This window comes from Ischnura elegans, chromosome 6 (assembly GCF_921293095.1).
Source record: "Ischnura elegans chromosome 6, ioIscEleg1.1, whole genome shotgun sequence".
NCBI lineage: Eukaryota > Metazoa > Arthropoda > Insecta > Odonata > Coenagrionidae > Ischnura > Ischnura elegans.
In genome coordinates, this window is record NC_060251.1 from 51478983 (window position 1) to 51492301 (window position 13319).

Consider the following 13319-nt stretch of genomic DNA (forward strand, 5'->3'; position numbering starts at 1 on the left):
TTTGTTATTCCATCATTCTCCCTCTACTTCTATGGACAGCACTGGCAACAGCAACAGCAAATAACTTACTGATGCCTCTCTTTGCATGCTTTATATTTCCCACATGTGTGCTTTTCCAGTCATTGGTCATTCATAAGACTTCTAGTAGGTAGTACCCACACAGCACACGGACACCTTTCGGACATCCGGTGATTGTCCGCCAAGTGGCCTATGGACATCCTACGGACAGCCGAATTCATACAAAATGATGTCCGCTGCAAGTCCGCATGTCAGTAAAAAAGGTGGCCTATGGACGACCTGAAATTGTCCGCTCTGGACACCTTCAGGACACGTTTAGGTTAGGATTGCATTTTGTTCGATACTAATAAATAATAGGTCCAGACAAGAATTTAAATAAATAAGGCATCAATTTCATGCACAATATTTATTTGGCTTCTTAAAACAGTACAATGCCAGAAACTACATACGATTTATTTAACTTTCTTCTTCCCCTGTAACCTCTCCTTGGCGTGCCTTAGCCAGCTTTGGATGGCAACCTCCACATCCTTTTCAGGGGCTGTCTTGCTCTCCTGCACTGCTCCTGTAATAATGAAGTATATAAACATTTCATTGTAGCAAGAAATTGTATCTTGTACGTAACAAGCAGATTACATAAGACAGGACGCTACAGTCTTATTAGTCACATGTTTAACATTCTTAAGGTTTCAAAATTAGGAAACCTGTCCATTACAGGCTGAATACATTTTACAAACTTTTCTTCGACTTTTTCTTGTTCTTAAATAAGAAAAGATTTTGAGTAAAATTATTAATGTGTTAGTAATGTATATATTATGATTAAGAACATTTTTCATAGAACAATTGTTGAACTAGATTTTAATCCCAAATATGAGAAGACTGTTGCCTGTTAGACCCTGGTGCACCATCTAGAAAAAAATTCTTTGATCCATCCTTGCCAGACAGCTTAGTAGAGGTCTCGAAAAAGATATTGGAAAAAGCATTCAAATGGAGGATAATATTTCTGAACAATTGGTCTCCCCTTGAAGATTATGACTACACTAGAGTGAATTGTGGAGGTGAAGAAAAGTGTTACATAAGCTGGAGCTAAGGAAGACTAATGCAGAAGAGCTGAATATGATATAGGAGTAAAGGAAACTAGAAAATTTAAAGGAGGAAGTTTAAGTGAACTAGATCTCTTGGGATTAGTGTGAAAACAGCCACACTGATTTGGCACACAAACCACTTAGCTGCATTGGCCGAGATGCAACTTAAAAAAATAGAAAACTAGCAAAAACTTGCTGTAGTGAAGGCCATTCCATGATTTAGATCTCCAAATTCTTCCAATCTTAATAATTAAAATAGATCTTCTAATGTAGTCTGGTATCAAGGCAAAAGTGACAACCTAGCTCACTGGCAATATTCACATTTCGACAGAGACATAACAGGGGAATAGCAGCTAAGGCCTGCTGTGAGCTACTGAAATTTCTATAGCTCCTACAAAAACACCTACTTCAAAACATCTTAGTTAGCTAGAGCTACTAGAAAATAGTAGCTTCTGTAGTACTGTGCAACTACCATCCCTGTTGAATAAGTTATCCCATTCTTAAGTTCTACAGGTGCTATACATCGAACTTTTATAGAGCATGAGATCCTTTTCAACCACGTTTTTGGTAATTATACCTCCCATATGCAGAACAAAAATTGTTTTCAAATGTTTGAATTACTTGGTAGTGGAATCTGCATCTGAAAATAATACATAACAATACTATTTTCTCTACCTTTAGCATGGAAGGGTGAACCTTGTATTACAAGATGTTTAATAATTATTTAAATTTACTTTATATGAGCTCCCTTTACAGGAGCAACTTGCCAAAAAAGTATCCAGACCAAAATTATTCCTCCTTGCTCAAACCTATATAATAATCAAACGAATACTTACACCTCTCTCACATGCCTCGCTTTAGCATGTTCCAGCCAACTCTTCACTGTAACTTCCACACTAGAATTGGTGGCTGTATCGTCCTGGTTAAATGCAACATCTGTAAAGAATGAAGACAAATAAGTATACAGACAATTATAAGAAGAGAGACATACAAACTTATAAATAGAGATAGGAAATAAATAAAAATACAGATGAACTATTTTTATTCAACTCCACTACATGAAAGCTATAGTCAGTAAATGCCTCCAGGTAAATATATCAGGTTCACGATACTCTACACCAAAATGTGTACCGATGGCTGTACGAAAAGATGCACAAGTTCTATTTTCTGGGTATAAGATTTCATGCAGCAGTTTGAGCAAATAAATGAACCATGAAACATAGCCTTAAGGTTTGTTTACACAATATATCACTTACAATTAGACCTTGTTTAGATTCATCCCGAGTTTCTTACAGTCGTCCTATAGTTTCCACTAAATTAAATGCATGGATGAATAATAGCACAGTTACTTAGTTTGTAGTTAAATTAGTTTATATTTTATTAGGTTAGCAAAGTGTAAAAAGGCTAAACATTGGTGGTTATCCTATCATAACATTATTGTTCTTTTTCGATGCGTGCGTAACTATACATATCGAAAGAAATCACACGGTGTAGTCCGATTTCAAAGAATTAATAATTTACGTGAAACCTATTAATCATACATGCGTGTTGCAAAATCCCCCGGTTACACGTAAGTACAATTCCTAGTTATATTTATTGCCAAGAACCCTACTTGATTTGATTTAGGAACGGAACCAAACGGACCGTCGGGACTTCCAACAAATTCAGCCGTAGCCTACGCTATCAAAACAACAGGTTCTATTTTATGCGCTAGCACTTACATTATTTCCTATAAGTTCTCGCGTACAGAGACTATAGTACAAGAACTTCCACTTTAAATTATATCATGTAAACAAGGAACAAAAGCGAAAATTTCACCATGAACAACGGAAAAAGACGCTACCTTTAGTTGCCAAGTAACGGTTTTACCAAGACGGTAATGTTGTTCCAAGCAGAGCCATATTTTTCCTCGAGATGTTACAGGCTGAGTTATAAGAAATATAAGGAGCATGCGGAAACACTATACTGCCGCCAGTGAACGCCAAGAAAAAATTATTTAGAAGTCACATCAAACTTACTTGCAGCAGCATCTTTGTAACCGCCAAACCACCATGCTGTCTCCGGTGTTCCGTTCCGGTTCCTCTGTTGGAAAGGAGGAACGGAGGAATGTGGAGAACCATGGTAGAACACCTGAATCGCGGAGTAGCGGTAGATTCAAAATTCGTTCGCCACCAAAAAAACTAGAATTTCGATATAAAGTAAAGGTACGGCAGTACTTACCTTCTATCTTCTACTACTTGCCTATCCTTAAATTGGACAATTACAATTTCTAATCTGGGAATGAGGCCATCGATGCCGTGATAATTTTAGGAGAATTCTTACCATTAAAAATTAAAATGAATTTAAAGCGTTATGTTTCATTAAAATACTTTCCAATCAATCGCCTCTGAGATTTTTTAATCCCTAGAGAGTAAATATTAATTAATCAATAAGTTGAAAGAGTTCATTTAACCTGTAGGAATGGAATGTCCCCGAGACGGCTACGCGACGTCCGCAGGACATTGGTACATAATATAAAATTTCAGTAAAAATCGATAAATTCCATTATTCCTGTTGTTAATTTTTGTAAAAGTTGCTAAATTTGTTTAAATTTAAGTAATTTTTATAATCATGAAAAGTACGGGTTTATTGTTCATCCAACGCTTCTCAACCGTACAACATGCGGAAATTTTTAATTTTTTGAAAGTTTCTAAAATTGTTGCTAAATTTATTTAAACTTTAAAAATTGTTATAACTAATGTAGAGAGTCATAAGTTCGTTCAATTGTTGTTGTTTAACCCGTGAGGCATGTAGAAATTTTTAACGCTCGTAAATGTTACTTAAATTGTTGCTAACTTTGTTTAAACTTAATTAATTGTTATAAACAATATAAAACTTAAAAATAGCGTACATTTGTTGTTCTTAAACTATAGAAGCGGTAAAAATGTCAATTTTTTTTTTGTTAAATAGTTTATAATTTCCTCCGAGTCCACACTCCAACAAGAGGATTACATTTGGTTACCTAAAATAATCCTCAAAATATCTCTTCCTCCACGAAAAATTTCCTCTTCCTCGATCGGGAGGAAGTATTCTGGCTTCAGAAACGAGAGAGAGTTTTTTTTCTTTCTCCCTTCTCCTATACTCCCTACTCGGAGGAGGATCACGAGACTTTCTCTCGGAGTTCCTCCTTGAGGAGGTGAGTGTTTTAAGAGGAAACCAAAACTCCCAAACCCTGCGTAATGGGACACTAGCTGGACGTCCGCTGGACATCCGAGATAGGACAGTGTGCGGACGGATGGCCAGGACAGCCGGCGGATGTCCTCTGGCTGTCCTGAAAATCCGCGGACACTGAGAGGACGCGACGGACGCGCAGCGGACGTCCTCTGGCAACGATGTGCTGTGTGGGTATGGACTAACCCATTGTTTTCTCGTAGTTTCGCATTATGATGAAAAACATAGAAATGTGACCATTACATTTTCACAACTTCCTATCTGCAAAATTCTACCTAAAATAAGGGCAACAAAATTAATATGAAAGTGAAGGAGTTGGATGAAAAAGAGCTGGGACAGCAACCTCGGCTAGGTGGTGGTTCCTAGTCGATGCACTTTGAACTAGAAGCTTCACCACAGAAGGCATGTGGAACAACTGAGCTGTTTTTTCCCCTAGTTCTAATCATCATGCTCATGTGCTCCAAATTTCTCCACCCTCCTATCTCTTCAAAACTTCCATCCTCTGCCCCCCTGTCCCTAGAACTTGCACTCTACCCAACATAAAATCATAGATTTGTACACGTGCCTGAATGCAATGCATATATCCAACCCTCACAGGTGTATTTGTATCTCTGAAAGCTATTGTTATGCAGTAATCATTAATATTTAAGTAAATGAAAGATCGTAGCACTTTTCCACAAGAATTTTTAATGCGTACTTGCGTATTGCGAAATTTTAATGCCTATCACTTTGTACAATACGCTCATGAATGAGCAAGTGTGTTTCACCCACTCCCCTCTCCTAAAGATACCCTTCCCCAAAACAAATGGTGAAATTCTTTCCTCACCCACGCCTTAAGTGACCCCGACATCCACATGGTGTTTCCCGTCCGCCTATCCTCTCTACGTATTGTGTTTGACCATTTTCTATTGCTGGCAATTTCCTCCCTTGTACCCCCGCTAACTTTCACTCCTTCTCAGCTAAACCAAAGGGACTTCTCACCCCCGCCTCTTTTTCCTGCGTCGCTACTTACTCCTCTCACTTTCAAAAGACGCGCGGCCTCTTTTTATCTTAAACCGCTCCCCTTTTTTTCACTCTTTTCAACACCCCCTCCTCCCGTTTTGCTATGGTTCTTCCCCACGTGTCGTCATTTTACAGTTATGACTAGAACCCTCCCTCCAACGTGGGTTCTCCATATTCCGTAGTTGTATCTTTCCCCATTGTCTCTACTCTGTACACCCGTTCCCACAACCCCCCCCCCATCCTCAAAGATGTTAAGTCCTCTCCTAACCCCCCTCCTTTCTCAAGGGTATAAAAGGGATCTTCACATGTGATCAAGTGTCTTGTACCAGATGATGGCTCAGTGAGCCGAAACGCGTTGTACGCATTAAAAATTCTTGTGGAAAAGTGCTACGATCTTTCATTTACTTAAATATCTAAGCAAACATTCCTTGGATTTTTAAAATGAGATATGATACTCAACAAAGTTTGTACATTTTGTACTCTCTGTAAACTTATTGTATAAAATTATACAAGGCACAAATTTTGTATACACAGTGCAGGTACTGGGTATTTGTGCACAATATGTATGCAATATGAACACATTTCATAGAAAGTAATTGTACACAATGTATCAGGGTTTTTTTATTGTAAAAATGACCCAGTTTGCTCATGCAACCCCATTTCTGGCTTAATTTCTGAGAGACCTCAATTACAATATGTTACATATCTGACCTGACCGAATCGTCCTACCTGAACATTTTACATGAAAACACAATGATAAGCATAATTTTACCCATGCACAATGATGAACAGGACCTCAATGAAATTTCAATGTGGTGCTTACAAAATGGAATGCTTCTGGAATGAGGCCAAGTGCACAGTGGTTTCTTTCAACAGATCCTTGACAACCAGTCTCTTTGATTAGGTACTCAATCAATGGGAACTCTCTTAGTAGATCCACCTCTGTTAATGACCTTAGAGTGATATTCACATCAACGCTCAGACATGAAGATCAAGTGAACAAGATAACCAAAAAAGCGAGCTCAGCCCTTGGATTCATTCTAAGAGTATCAAGAGATGGCTTCCCTGTGTGGCCGTTGAGGACTTTGTTCAGCTTGTGTGACCTTTGCTGGAATATTGCTCTCCCATATGGTCACCACATACAGTTGGTCTTACACAGGACATTGAACAAGTTCAGAATTGCTTCCTGAGAATTGTGGGACTTTGACTGGGCTTTCCGTTCGGGGATGTTCCCATAGATGATCTTTGACAGCAGCTTCAGCTCTGCCATTTGAGTTCTCGATGGCGGATCGCTGACCTGGTTTTCGTAAGGAAAATTCTCACTGCGGAATTTGTCTCTCCTGAGCTGTTAAGTACAAATAATTTTCATACCTGTTGCTGTTCATTGTTTGTCCCGATCCCAGGACCTGTTCGAGAGGTGCCACCATTCAACAGCTCATACCTACAACTCCACTATGCCTCATCTGCATCACTTCATCAATTGCGAAACAGTCTTCCACAAAATGTTGACTTTTTCAGCACGAGTATATGTACGAATTCAAAAAGGATTTATTTGCATGTTCTAAATTAAGACTGTTATTTGACTGTTACTATGAAGTTTACATGTTATAGACCAATTAAATCTTTGTAGTCATTGCCTGCGCATATTTTGAGTAGTTGCTATGCATTGTTTAAAAAATTTTATGAAATAGTGTTACTGTTGATAAAATATAAATAAATAAGCATGCACATATGCAGCTTGCACAATGGTATAATTAATGGATTGTCACATGAACAAGTGGAAAAATAATATTACACAGCAAATCATTGAAATTTACCTCCCAAGTCTCCATGATGTCCACAAGGTTCGTGCAGATCTCAGATCAGATGGAATCCTAAAGATTCAGGCACATGCGGCACAAGGAAAAGCACGAATCAAGAGCTAGGCCATGGATTATACAATATTAATCGTAAACTAGGCATTTGAGCACAAGGCAGTAGAACAATGAACAACACAATGCAGAACCAGCAGAAAGTGGAATAGTCCGATTATATAAATAGAATCAGCAGGAGGTTTACAAATTTGTCTCTTAATTGAAAAAGTTAATGGAAGGATGAAAAAATATTACACACGAAGAAGTACGTATTTATGACTGAAATTATAATTCATTTAAAATATACATGACATGCGATTTGCAGTGTGCGAGGTCTATTGAAGACCTCGTGAAGTATGAGGTCTTCCAGACCTCGCATGGAGTGTGATGTCTTTAAGACTTCATTCATGTAACCTAATGGTCTTTAACCTAATGGTCTCGACTTCTTCATGTCTTCTAATGTGGAATCTTAAAGGAGTCCTACCTATGAGTTCATAGAAGACCTCATTACAAATCCTGTGTAGACTAGGTCCACATTTGACTTTGGCTAAAAACTAATTGTATTTTTTTATACCGAAAGGGTCCCTGTTTGCACATCACGAGATGTAAAAGAGTTAATCAGAGAGATTACAGGGAACATGTGGAAAATGTTGAACCTGAGTTACCTACATCTTACAATTAGTCTCAATGACCAATACTGTCATAGTCATGCTATATTCACATATACACATCTAATAACACATATACGCATAAACACATCTAATAATCAAAAATATTTTCTTACTTGCATAGAGGTGCTGGCTTAACAAGAAGCACAGTTCCATCACCTTTCAGTTTGAGTTGGGTTATCCATTACCGGTAAATTGACCTAAAAATACATGGGTCCCTAACTACCGGAAAAGCAATAAAGACACTGATGATGCCATTTAGTCACAAAGCTTCCACTGCTTACATCCTGTATATCTTTCTTATATCATGCCCATGGTCCATGCCTTCCACGATAACCTCGGCGTATACTACTAAAATCAAAGCTTCCGTGCCATAGATTTGTATTGCGTTTTCTTGAACATATCACCGGTAAAAAAAAATTTCCTTCAATATTCAATCATATGTAATACCAATTTCAAATGTGCAGTTTCTTTAAATGATCCATTAATTAAAACACCCGCCGTACACAGTCGCTCTCGCTGCTAACACACCATCTATGGTTAAGCTCACTAATCACTCAAACGCGTCTAATAAAGGAGTTGTGAAATTCGCTAGCAGGGTTTGGGGTGGGGGAAAAGTCATTGTTAATTGGCTTGATAGCATTAATTACTTTTACGCTACTATTTTGGTTGGCAAGGTCAAGCCTTTTTTACTATGTGCCGTCAGTGTGTAAAGTCTTTGCTTTAAATTGAAGTAATCTGTTGGTTATTTTTCTTTTTTATGCAAAAACGGTCCACATTTTGAGTTACCACTGAGCGCGCATTGAAGCATCATCATGGTAATTCCTTTCTTTTTTGTAATGACCGTCGTTGCTACTGTTAAAGGAAAGTGTTTAATTAGTATTTTACCTATTCCAGATACGTTATTTTGGAAAGCAATCCTTGAAAGTGCCGACTACGCGGTTCATGCTCAACAGCATGAAGAGGCTCATGTCAACTGTGGACGAAGTTATTTTACAGACATCCGGCGACAAAGGAGTCATTACCCTCAACAGGCCCAAGGCATTAAATGCATTAAATTTAACCATGATCAGAAAGATATTTCCATCTCTCAAAGAGTGGGAGAAAGACAAGTCAATGGTTATAATAAAAGGGGCTGGTGATAAAGCATTCTGTGCTGGTGGAGATGTACGTGCTGTTACTGAGTCAGGGAAGAAAGGAGGGTCATTACCACAAGAGTTTTTCCGTGAAGAGTATATGCTAAATAACTTGATCGGGACGTATCAAGTACCCTACATTGCGCTCATTCACGGAATTACGATGGGGGGAGGAGTGGGTTTGTCTGTGCATGGTCAATATCGTGTGGCGACTGAAAAAACGTTATTTGCTATGCCAGAAATGGCGATCGGCCTCTTTCCTGATGTTGGAGGTAGTTATTTTTTACCTAGGCTGGGTGGTAAGCTTGGACTTTATCTCGCTCTCACCGGTCACCGACTGAAGGGCCTCGATGTTTTGCGGGCAGGAATCGCTACGCATTTTGTGGAAAGTTCATCCCTGCAACAACTTGAAAATGAGCTTTTAGATTCAAAAAACCCAGTCCAAGAAGTTCCGAAAATATTAAGTAAATATACAAGTAAATGTGATAATGGGCAGCCGTTCAGCTTGTCGCAACACATGCAAACCATTAACAAGTGTTTTTCGGCTCCATCAGTCGAGGAAATACTAATACTCCTGGAGAAAGAAGGCACCCAGTGGGCAAAAGAAATTCTCAATACGTTAAATAAGATGTCTCCTACGTCAATGAAAGTGGCGTTGAAACAATTGGAAGAAGGAAGTGTAAAAAGCTTACAGGAGTGCCTCTCCATGGAGTATAGACTTACTCAGAGATTCTGTCAAGACCATGACTTCTATGAAGGTCAGCCTGATCTATAACTTTTGATTTCTTTCAATTAAGTAGAAAGTGATAATAAATTGTCCTCCATTAATTTTTCAGTTAAATAAACTTATTAATCATAAGTTTTTATTTTCAGGTGTACGAGCAGTTTTAATTGACAGAGATAACACCCCAAAATGGAAGCCAGCTACTTTGGAAGAGGTTACGACTGCCAAAGTGAATTCATATTTTGACCCACTTCCAAGCAACGAGCTAGAATTATAATATCTGTGAATTTATTAGTTTCGAGCATTGCCATAAAGTGCCCTATGCTGATATTTGTTATCAGATAGCAGTCTTGTTTATAATCTGTCCTTCAGTCTTCCTTCCCAGTTGCAAAATTTGGGTTATCAGATGGTTTTGCATTACTTAAATATTGTACCACAAATGGAGTGGGCACCATTCTTTGAAGGAGACTGTTGATAGAGGGAATATATAATTATGGCATTCTTAATCGACAGCTGCTGTGGCATGTGGGCTTTTTCTGTATCAGTGGACTCATGGACAGTGCCTAAGTGGAGCAACTAAGGTGGGACAAGGATACGATTTTGTGATATTTTTATAACTATCCGAGAAAAAATATGTACATGTATAAGCACCCCTCTAATTCAGAAGATACCGTGTCACAACAAACTATTATCGATGTTGAATGTGTAAAGAGCACTTATTTGATGCATATTTTTGTATAGCAAGAGAGTTTTAAACATCTGGAGATACAAAAGTGAAACTTTAAGAAAGACCCATAAATCATCGCATTTTGACAAATCACTAAAAAATGTGATGTGCCATGTAAGAAATTGCATTCATTTTATCAGTTTTTCCTGAAATCACTTGTGTATGTAAGAAACTTTTTCCAATGAAAATTACGGCTTGCATGTACATGACTCCAGATACACTGGTGATTCCTGACGTAATTACAAAGGCTGTTAATATCCTTGTGGTTTCCTTACAACAGATTACCATAATTCTTGGATGGAGATATATTAGTCATATATGCAGAACTATTCCTAATTTAAGGATATAGATAGAATGGATTGGCTGGGTAACAGAATAAATGCTCAACCTGGGAGGGTTTCCCTATATTTACCCCATGACATTGTGAATTAAAAATTGTGCAAATAATATTGTACATAAATGATTACAACATGCTGTGGGCAGGCCCTTGTGCATGTATCAGTAATATAATTTAGATATGGAATTTATTTTCTTTTTTATCTTTTACTTTTCTTCTTTATGCTCTTATGATGAAAATATATAAAAATAAATATATCCTTGATGCTTAACATTTTGGTGCAGTTATTTTTCCTCAAGAATATTTCAATTTTCAGGATTTTTTATGGCCCTGCTTCTCAGAAATTGCCATATTTGTAATTTTGCCTCGAAAGGTTTGGGATAGCTTTGATTTCTTCCTCTTAACATGCTTCTCAGGGCAAAAAATTGAAAACAGGTCTGTGACGCAACATTGTGAAAAACTGCTTGTTTTTGCCTTTTTTGGTAATTTCCTTCTTGCTTTTCAGTTTAAAATTAATTTAAAATTTGTAGGGTATATACTTTGAGAGTATTAGAAATGTATGGGTTATATCCCTTACAAATTCTCTTCGGTAATACCAATACTCCTGGAAATAGAGGGCACCCAGTGGGCAAAAGAAATTCTCAATACGTTAAATAAGATGTCTCCTACGTCAATGAAAGTGGCGTTGAAACAATTGGAAGAAGGAAGTGTGAGCTCAATGAAAAGAGTGGATAAAAGTCCTATTATATAATTGGTGAACATAGTCACCCTCCACAAAAAAACCACTCCTCTCAGTAGTTAATGTAACAATGATTGCATTTTGAATTAATGACAAATGATTCTTACATACTTTTCTACACAGTATCTGAGTGGAACTAAATTGTTATTAAGCACGTCAAATGCATTGCAAGTTATTTCCTTTAAAGAATTAAAACTTCATAGCCTATATATAATAATTTACCTAATCAGTACACTTTTTCACAAATAAAATCAAAAAATGTTTGAATAATTGCTCATGAAAGCTCATGTTATGTAAAAATCTTCATTGCACCCTTGAAATTTCTTTTTTAGAGAGAATTTCGTTATATTATACCATTAACTCACTGAAAAGAACAATGCCTGTGCCTTTCATTAGAGAATGCCTAATGCATGTCATCACCAGGTTGACATAAAGTATTATTTATGCAAATATATACAATAAAAGAATGGCTTCGGACATACATAGTTAAAATCAAAACAAAATTACTTAAGTTTTTTTTATTGTTTGAATTTTTCATCTTACACAGTTTCTTAATATAATTATAAATGAATTTCAATGTGTGCTCCCTTTGTTGTTCGACAAGAGAAAAACCCTGAGTTGACATTAGTCTACTCCTTAGTGCCGACTTCCCAACCAAATTTATTCCAGGTTAACCCTTTTGCTGCTTCAATAGATTTTTCATCGGTTCCATTATTTTGCCTATTATCCAGAAAAAAATGAATTGAATCATTCATTTGACGTCGCTGAATGTCGCCGCACGAATGGACGTAGTTCTGCTAGAATTTCGAGCAGATGACAGCACCTACGACCGAAGGGAGGGTTTTTCGAAAACGTAGATATTTACCCCCATGTCGTGTTGAAAGGAAAAGTTTTTTGAAAGTCGTGGAATATCCCCGCATGTCGCAGGCAATAACCATAATGTTTTTTGCGGGTATTCCCGCTTGTAGCAGCGAAAGGGTTAAAATCCTGGGGTTGGCAGATATTTTTCAGAGGCTGCACAATCCCTGCTGGGGCACCTTGAGGAGGGCACTTCAAGTGCAGTACTCCCTCCATCAGATGGGACGTTCAGCTATGGAACTCTTGACATTTTCTTTAGGAGTAGGCTAATGTCAACACTGGGTTCCTCTCTCGTTAAGCGACTTAGGGTGCACATACTGAAATTTATTAATAATGTAAAAAGAACTGTTTGAGATGACAAAATCATAAACTAAATATTTTTTTATTAAACCATGTTCAAACCTTCATTCTTTTATGAATACCCCATATATTGGAGGAGTAAATACTGTATTGGTGTTCGACAACAAATAGAGGTTAGAAAAAAATGAAAAATGATACTAATTAACAGTGGAAATGTAAAATAAGAATAAAAGTAATTGATTATGAGAGAATATTCATAAGACTCAATGATAACATTATACTTAAACCTACAATAACATATTGTGGTTTATTATAAATTTTTTGCATTAATAGGTACAATGAATTCCAACTTACACAATTTCACAGCACATTCTCTTCATTACAGCTATGAAATATTGGCTGTATTAGATTAAAATATATTAAATAAATAAGCAGACAATAATAAACCAAATAATTTCTGATGGATAGCGTAATTCATACAGGAAGAAAGACAAATATAATGGCACTTTCACACAGAAATTTTTAAGTAGTTTGATGGTCCCATATAATGAAATAAGTTCACACAAGCATTTAATCTTTCAAGCTAAGAAAGCAATATGTCATGAGAAAAAGAAAATTCTCTAAAGAAGCAAATACACAATAGAATGTAGAATCAATGTAGAAAA

The 13319-nt window shown here is 37.1% G+C and overlaps 1 protein-coding gene across 1 annotated transcript; it reads left to right on the top strand.

Moving 5' to 3' along the window:
* The first annotated feature begins 8413 nt into the window (after positions 1-8413).
* LOC124160662 (3-hydroxyisobutyryl-CoA hydrolase, mitochondrial) lies at positions 8414-10981 on the top strand. Its single transcript, XM_046536583.1, has 3 exons — positions 8414-8651; positions 8731-9727; positions 9843-10981. The coding sequence occupies exons 1-3, from the start codon at positions 8649-8651 to the stop codon at positions 9968-9970; spliced, it is 1128 nt and encodes a 375-aa protein (XP_046392539.1). The 5' UTR covers positions 8414-8648; the 3' UTR covers positions 9971-10981.
* Positions 10982-13319: the final 2338 nt, after the last annotated feature.

What these genes read in the sequence shown, in the direction of transcription:
- LOC124160662 (XM_046536583.1), top strand. An exon ending in AGACCATGACTTCTATGAAG is followed by an intron (nt 9,728 to 9,842) that starts GTCAGCCTGATC and finishes TTTTATTTTCAG; the next exon opens with GTGTACGAGCAGTTTTAATT.